Here is an 8,342-nt window from a genome sequence, read left to right as displayed (position 1 = left end):
GTTTAACAGCATAATGCACAGAAACATCTTATTGCCTATAAGGGAATCTGTTAAATCAAAATGGTACTTGGAATAATTTGAAAATGTGGCATATAATTATATTGGCTTATAATATATTAAATTTCTTTTAATATTTTTGTCCTTAGAAATTTAAATTATACTGTTATTATATAAACTAACACAGCCTTTGAAGCGTGTTTGTGTCTCACACACACAAACAGCAGATCTCGTTACTTAATAGAACCATTTGAACATCCTTCGTCGCTTCAAAGATGAACAAAATCAGAGGCAAACATTTCATCGAAAATAAAACAGTTTGAAGATATCAATTTCGCATAATTTAATCTATGCACTAAGACGATGTCTTAGGAAGGTTTTGGCATACGAATCTTTCAGAATTAAACATCATTTCTAAGTAAAAAGGATCCTACTATGGCAAACAAGGATAGGACTGTCCTCCGAGCAATAGATTACAACGTTGCTGTCATCAACATTTAACACTTTGAGCAATATTCAAATGGTTACAGACAATTGACACAATGTACGGAACTTCGCTGATTATTATATATGAGTATAATGCGATTTAATTTTTTATTTTCTATGTTACCACAACTTTAAGTAGAATTTCTGCATACAAGACTTGTCATTAAACTTAACGTCAATGAAATGGATGTCATTAAAATCTAACATAAAAATAAGCTAAATTCAGTTAACACTTTAAATTTTTTTTTATTCAAACTACAAATAAAGTTATTTATAGTTATGTCTCATTAATTAAATTCAAAACAATGTTCATACAGTTACATTAATTCGTCGATATAACGTAAAAAACAATAAAGTCACAAAATTTATATGCAATTTGTATAATTCATACATCACAGTTCATAGTTTTTGACTAATTTTGATAGACATTCTCGATTGTTGTTGTTTTCCTGAAAATGTAAAGCATAATTAGGATTATAATTAAGATAATATAATAAAGATTACATAAAAATTGAAATATCCTAAATATTACCTTAATTTTCTGCAACATTTAGGTCTTTCACTGTAACCACAGAATTATCAGAAGTTGAATCTCCAGAAGATGAATTTTCCTCAAAGAGCGTAGATTGCTGTTCTTGACAATTTGTCTCCAAAGTATTTTGATCGGCGTGATTCAATTCGTATAGGGGGATTTCATCAGTGAATGCTTTATACTGTTGCTTTACACTGTTCGCAGGTTTATTTGTTCCCACTTTGTTTTTCAAACTAAATACAGTGTTTTCACAAGCACCCGTCCATTCGACTGGATCAGCATGCTTTCCATTTGGACTCGAAGACATACAGGCTATTTCATTTGGCTCATTTTTATCGGTTTCGGTAAATTCTCCAAAACTTTTAAACCATCGTTGCTGGATTGAAAGTAAGTTATTAGCAAATTTGTTTGTTTCATCTCCAAAGTCTACCTCTATCGGTGTGTGTTTTTCATCTTTGTTAAAAGAACGATCTTTGCAATTAGTCTCTGAAATATTTTGGTTTGTATGACTAGTTTCATGGGGCGGGCTTTCATCAATGAATGCTATTTTATGATAAGATTGTTGCCATACTTTTTGTAAATTTTCACAGCTATCAGATTTATTTGTTTCAGATTCGTATTTCAGAGTTAGTAATGCATTTTCAACATCAGTCGCTTCATCTACATCTAAATACACAGATTTTAATGAACTTGAAGACGTGCATTTAATTTCATTGACTATGGGTTCACCTATGTCAATTTCTTCTGATTTCTTGTTAATTTCTTCATTTCTCTGTTTCCTTAAAGAATTATCAAAAGAATTGTATTCTTTTGTGGAGGAGCGTCTTACTTCACAATCATTTATCCCAAATTGTTCATTATTTTCAAAATTAACACCTGCTTGTAATATGTCTTTACCATTTGTTAATAAGCTTTTATCGGAAAAATTAGAAAATTTCTCAGGAATAAGTTTTACTTCACCAGTTACAAATCTATTAAGTACATTACACATTTCTGTAACACTTGAATCTAAATTTATGTCCGAACATAATTTTGTTTCATGTTTTTCGTCCTTTCTTGTCGTTGTAGAAGGGATTATCTTATCTAGAGCTAAGTTTAGCACTGATAGATTGCTTTTAGTCTCTTCAAATCCTTCCACCAAATGATCGACACAAGAAAAATCAGGCTTATCTTCGCTGTGGAGAGTTTCATCGTACAAACTCAGCACCGCACTATTATTAAAAGCATTTCGTATGTGATCAGATACTGGCAAGGATTCGTACGAACTGCAACTGAAGACTCCTTTATCGTATGTTTCATCATTATGTTTACTGTCTAAGCTTATTTCTGATGAAAAAGGATATTTTATTTCTTTCAAACTTTTTTCATGTCTGGAAGTATTTTTTAGGGCATCTTCAATTAACATCTTTTGAGCTAGTTTGAAATTCATAACAGCAGAATTGGTTGTATTCAGCTTTACTGGCAAGGACAATCGTCGTTTAAAATCCGTACCAAAAGCTTCATTTTTCCAGTTATCTAAGTTAGTTCTTGTTCCTAAATCTTTATTCTCAGGTATTTGAGATTGGTCAGCCTTAAACATACTTAAATCAGTACTTACGTTCTGATGATTCTGCAAAACTTTGCTTAAAGGACTAGATGTTTTGTGTTTATTCGCAGCTTTATCGTCAGATTTAACACTTGTGTTATCAGATTCTGTTTCTTTTAAACATTCGAAATCTAAAGCTTCTAGATCTAAAGCTAACTTATCACAGGAATTTAAAAAAGTATCGACATTTCCGAAAGATACTCTTTTATTGTTAGCATTTTCAGCGTTTGCAGTTTTAACTTCAGAATCTTCGATACAGACTAATTGACTATTAAATCCATCACTGATTGTAGTAGACGAACTGGTCGAGGAGCTATAACAACCATTTTCTATTTTTGAATCTACTACATCACTTTCTATTGACATGTAACTAATATTTGAACCGTCAAAACCAACAGATGGTGCCGTAACATTTTCAACTTTCTCGTATGTTGTGATTTCAGTAGCAAATTTACAATTTTCGCATTTGTTACTTTTGCAATTTCCTTGAGTTATAACGAGTTTCTGAGTAGAGCTCAAATTGTAAATAATTACATCTGTACTAGATTTAGAACCGGCGTTTTCAAGTTGTTTCGATTGCTCCTCAGTTTGAACGAATGTAGAAACTTTAGGACTACTTCTATGCGAAATGTTTTGAGTATCACTGTTCCTAGTAGGTGAAACATTCAGTAAATGTGATGCTGGCAATTGAAATATATCTGCAATTACTTTACAAATGCAAAGGAAAGTAGAATGCATGCTGTTAGCTAGTATAATGGCAATCTTCAAATATGCTAAGATTGTGAGCAATAAAACCTTTTTTATTAGTAGGTACATTGTGCTTTCAGGGCGAAAACATCTAAAAAAAATTAAATTTATTAAAAAAAAATTGGATTGCAAGACAATGTTGAAAAATAAAGTTGAATTATGTTTGTGTTTAGGTACAATGAAATAGAAAACATTTAAAGCATAAATATTGTAGTTGCAAAGTATCTCGATGGGTTTTAAAATACGGACGCAGCTGAAAACGTGCCTTTTCAGTTTTCAACCCAAATTTAACAACTAAAGGAGGAAATTTTCTTACTTAAGTACTAAACATAATAATGGACAAAGCCCCGGAAATCGGGGTTTGTAGGTAAATTATAAATGTAGCTTTTCAGGGGTTGTCTTCGTATTCAGAACTCAAAACGATAAAGTGAGTTTGAAAACTCTTAATTCCTAAAACGTAAATTTAAAAACACTATTATAAATTTATAGCAACCGTGGTAATCTTGTAAAAACAACCGTGAACTTTAAAAGTCTTTAAAAAAGTTCTTAAGGCTTACAAACAATGCCTTAAAAACAAAGTCTCAAAAATTTTGAGAAAATTTACCAAGTGATTTATACAAATGGGCGATATCATATTGGGAATTTCTTTTGATTCATTAATTTTTTTAAAAAAGAACAAATGTCAAAGTTTAAAAAACGGAGTAAAATGATATGTTCATTCTAAAATTTTTTTTTAACCATTTTTGTAAATACGAAGCTGCGCCCTATTCTTAATTGAGACTTAACGCCATCTGCTTGACAAAACTCGAATATATTCAAAGCAGGAAGGCTCGATTCAAATGTGCAACATCATGAACGAGACGCTTGTTTCGTTTATAGTGCAATGCAGATGCATCGAAATCTGTTGCAAATTTGCAATGACATGAAATGATGGGCTAAGATACTCCGTCAAAGTACACTATTAAACAATACCTTAACTATAATTCAAATACAAAGATTTTATTAACAGTAAATCTAAAGAGGATTTCTTGTAACTCTTTCCATAAGGGTAATAAGTCACAGATTATAAGTTATAGACTCGAGGCAACACTTATATAACTACCATTTTGTCCTAAATAAATATTTGGGCTTTAGAAAGGACTAACTGATAACGTATTTTAAAGTCTTAAATTTTTTTGAAAGCCACGCAAGGCAAGATTTTTCCACTTTGATTAAAATTATTAAAATAAATAATTCGCATTTTTTTAGTCCAGATTTTTAATTATTGAAAATTAGATCACAAAATGATTCTCATTTTCGCTTAACTCAACTGTAGTTTTTCATCACATGGTAGTTTTGCGATATTTTCAAAATTAGAATAGAGGTTGATAATAAATGTAGACAGAACTCTAATTTACAGGAATAAGCGTTACAAGCTCACAAAATACATAAAAATACCATATTTGCTAAAAAAGCATTATTTCTCGATTTAACAGAGCATTGTAAAACAGCTTTAATGGCGGAAGAGCTTGATGGGGATTTACAGCACCAGACAAGGATGTAAAAAATATTTTCTTAAAAAGAAAACAAAAAACGGTAGGAATAAAATGAAGAAAACCCATATTTAATTGTAGAATGGGTGAAAAAAATCGAATGCCTGCTTATAAACTATATTAGATACCAAATTTTGAGGTGGAAACTTAGAATTTGGGAAAGACCATAAGTACTTGTATTTAATTATTTTGAAACTGAATATACACCATGAATTTCATTCCATGTTACGTGATGGTTTGATTAGTGAGGTTAAAATGTGAAACAAATAGCAAAAAAAAAAAAAAAGAAAAAAAATTACAAGCATGTACGATGCAATTAAGTTAAATTTGTTTTTACATTTCCCCCGATTACATCTGCATAAACTTGAAGTACACATTTTGTACAGTTTAAAAATTGAAATATTGTTGTTTAAAATACGGTATTTGTTCAGATTAAAACACAAAGTACAATCAAGCTGTATTTCTAAACTTAAACACAAACAAACAATCAGGATTAATACTGAAAAAAAAATTCTTGACTAAACAGTTCACATTCTTGTCTAAAAATATTTTTTTAATGTGCTGTTGAACAAAAAGAAAGGCGTCACAATTTCATAACCAATGGGGCAATGTGTTCAGCATCTCTCACAGACCACCCCTACTTCGCAGACAAGTTGGTACTCAGCGATCTAACCCTGAGTGGGCTTCAAGCCGTCCCTGAAGATCGAACCCTAGTTCCTCGCAACGACAACCAGTACCTCTAATAGATGAGGCAGATAATTTTAATTTTACACTATAAAGAGCTGGAAGCAATATAGCACTAATTTAAAAATTGTTTAGGAAAGTAAAATGCTTGCGTACTGTGCTGTGATATAGTGAAAACCCTATAAATTTGCGATGTATCTATCTGGAAATAATATTTAGGAATAGTTTGATGTAAAAATGAGGCGTATCACTATGGTGGTACATCCTAGCTCTTATATAATATGCAACAACATCTGCGTTCAGTAATTTTTCATTAAAACCAAAATTCGATATTTAACATTACGCTTAACCATTATGAGGTACAATTCCTTTGCTAAGAATTAACAAATTCAACAGATTAAATCAGAAAACATCAACTTTATGAATATTCATTAGGTTTAACGTTAAACTAAAGACATTTTACTAAAAAGGTATTAAATTACTAATTTTTGTGATTAATAATTCTCTTAAATGTTGAATTTAACCTTAGCTTCATGTATATTTTTCTCACCTGTAACATAACACAATAAAATGAAAGTCTCATGTATTCTGATGGAAAGAGTACAATTTAAAAGCTTCTGTAATAACATTTAACAAAAACATGTCTAAGAAATAGATGAAACTTATTGCTAGCATAAAACATACTTACTCACAAAAAGATGAATTAAGCTGAATTATTAAAAAAAAGTAAATTGAATAACATAAACAGTAAATTAAAACATTAAAAAGCGTGATTTAGCTCTTGACTAGTAAATCCACACATCTAAAAACATAGCACAGAGAAATGAAATTTGAAAAGAACTAAGTTTTTCCAGCGGTTATAGATAGAATATGTGCTTCTGAAAATGCAGAGCAAGTGGTTCCTACTAAATATTTTTAATTTTTGAGAATAACCCGTTTCTTTTTTATACTGTTAAACTTTTTCAACTTTTTTGAATTTAATATATTTGATATGGACCAATCGAATTGATTTCTTGTAAGCACTCAAGTTTTGATTCTAAAAATTATAGTCAGCTAAGAACCAAAAACGCGATAGATAAAGTCACTGGTTCGTACCAAAGTCAGAGCGAAAACTCTGCACTTCAAGAAAACCACGGATGTCGTTGGACGCAGCGAAATGACGGTGAATTACGTGTCCTCTAATGGCCCAAATAGTAGAGCTGCATAATGGGCTATTGGCGACGGTAAGGAAATATCTCTGAAGAAGATCCGAACACATACCATCGCATTTTTGATCCTCTGCAGAGAGCATAGCTCCCCGCTTTGGTAGCCCGACGTTGTAGCGCGCGAAGTCAACAGTAGAACTGTTTAATTTGGACTCAAAATTAAATTGAAGAACAGATAGTGAGATAGTATATGAGAGAAGACAGCACACAGATACTCCCAGGCTTATGATGTCCCGCAGTGAACTGATCGTTAAGACACGGTTCCCAGCAGATCACCGAAGTCAAGCATCACTGACTGCGGTCAGTGTGCGGGTGGGTCACCACTTGGATCAATCTGCGTAGGAACCGAGGGTGTGCGGTATTGGTCCTCGTTAAACTGTTCTACCGTAAAGTGCTCGACTCCGCGTGCAGGTCGTCGGGCTACCGAGGCGGGGGTGCCATCCCCTCTGCAGAGGATCAAAATTGTGATGGCATGTCTTCGGATCATCCTCAGGGATGTTTCCCAGACCGTCGCCAATAGCCCATTGTGAAACTCTAGTGCGACGTAAATGAACAAATCAATCAATCAATTCGCAAAGTTACCGAGCTAATATAAGACATCGTGCACGAGAGTACTATTAAAATCTGATAACCTTTTAAAGCTAGGTAGCTGTTTCGTAACCCGCCGTACCGCTGGATGTAACTTTGTGATGTCCTTCTCTAACTTATGCTATTTGTTTACTTGGTAAAGGCTTACAGAAGCCTGCTTATGTGCGCAATAAAAATTACAAAATAAATTTTTTTTGCATTAGAAAATAAGGAGTCTTAAGGATCAAATCGAGCTGTTAAATCTTGCTGAATTTTTGAAATTTCGTAAAATAAAAGAATTTATTTTGCTTTTCTTTAAAGTTTATATTTGAGCAAATCGTCTTTTCAAAAGGACGGTCCTTTTTTTCATAGAAGAAAAGGTAGTAGTTCAGGAATGCTATTCTTAAAATTATTTCGAAGAGGCAATTTTTCGTTTGGTCTAACACAATTTATTTGAAATATAAATATTTATATTTGGGTTTTCAGTAAACGAGTGTTGCTTATTGAGGCATTTTTTTCTCAGGTGATATGGCGTTGAGTAGCAAGCATGCTTGGGAGCAAAACACTGCGGGTTTCGCGTTCGGCTGACCACCTGACAGGAACATCTGCTCCTGCATCCCAGAGCCCAAGGTCAAGAAAATTGAGATGGGCGCAGTAGGCCTTGGTCCTCTGTGGGCTGTCGCCCTACTGAGTTTAGTTTAGATATGGCGTTGCCCCATTTTCCTCTATATTCACCACAACTTATTATTTTCGTTTATTCTTTAATTAACATACATAGTTACACCCTAGCAATTAATCAGCACGAGCCGCGATGTCTCAGGGGATAGAGCGTTCGCATTCTAATGAGGTGAACTGGGTTCGAACCCCAGTCGAAACGAATTCCACATCCGACTTGCACCGACCACAGTACTGACGTGAAATATCCTAAGTGGTAGACGGATCATGGGCTAGAGTCTCCTTGCTGTCAGGCTATCCGCGGGAGGCTCTCGTGATCTTCATCTCCATGT

The 8,342-nt window shown here is 33.1% G+C and overlaps 1 protein-coding gene across 2 annotated transcripts; it reads right to left on the bottom strand.

Moving 5' to 3' along the window:
- Positions 1–709: 709 nt before the first annotated feature.
- Positions 710–6,676, bottom strand: LOC107454838 (uncharacterized). 2 transcript variants are annotated; one of them, XM_087155895.1, is made up of 3 exons: positions 6,252–6,676; positions 1,016–3,438; positions 710–932 (listed from the first exon to the last, which is right to left on the bottom strand). In XM_087155895.1, exon 2 carries the CDS (start codon positions 3,414–3,416, stop codon positions 1,017–1,019), a length of 2,400 nt encoding a protein of 799 aa, XP_087012021.1. In that variant the 5' UTR covers positions 3,417–3,438; positions 6,252–6,676; the 3' UTR covers positions 710–932; position 1,016. The 2 variants fall into 2 exon arrangements, with proteins under 2 accessions (XP_087012021.1, XP_015927642.1); XM_016072156.5 differs by having other exon boundaries at positions 6,114–6,494.
- Positions 6,677–8,342: the final 1,666 nt, after the last annotated feature.

The sequence above is a fragment of the Parasteatoda tepidariorum genome, chromosome 12, assembly GCF_982258835.1.
Source record: "Parasteatoda tepidariorum strain Cologne lab strain chromosome 12, Ptep-v5.0, whole genome shotgun sequence".
NCBI classification, from domain to species: domain Eukaryota; kingdom Metazoa; phylum Arthropoda; class Arachnida; order Araneae; family Theridiidae; genus Parasteatoda; species Parasteatoda tepidariorum.
Note: the sequence above shows the minus strand (reverse complement) of the source record. Positions and strands in the feature narration are given on the sequence as shown.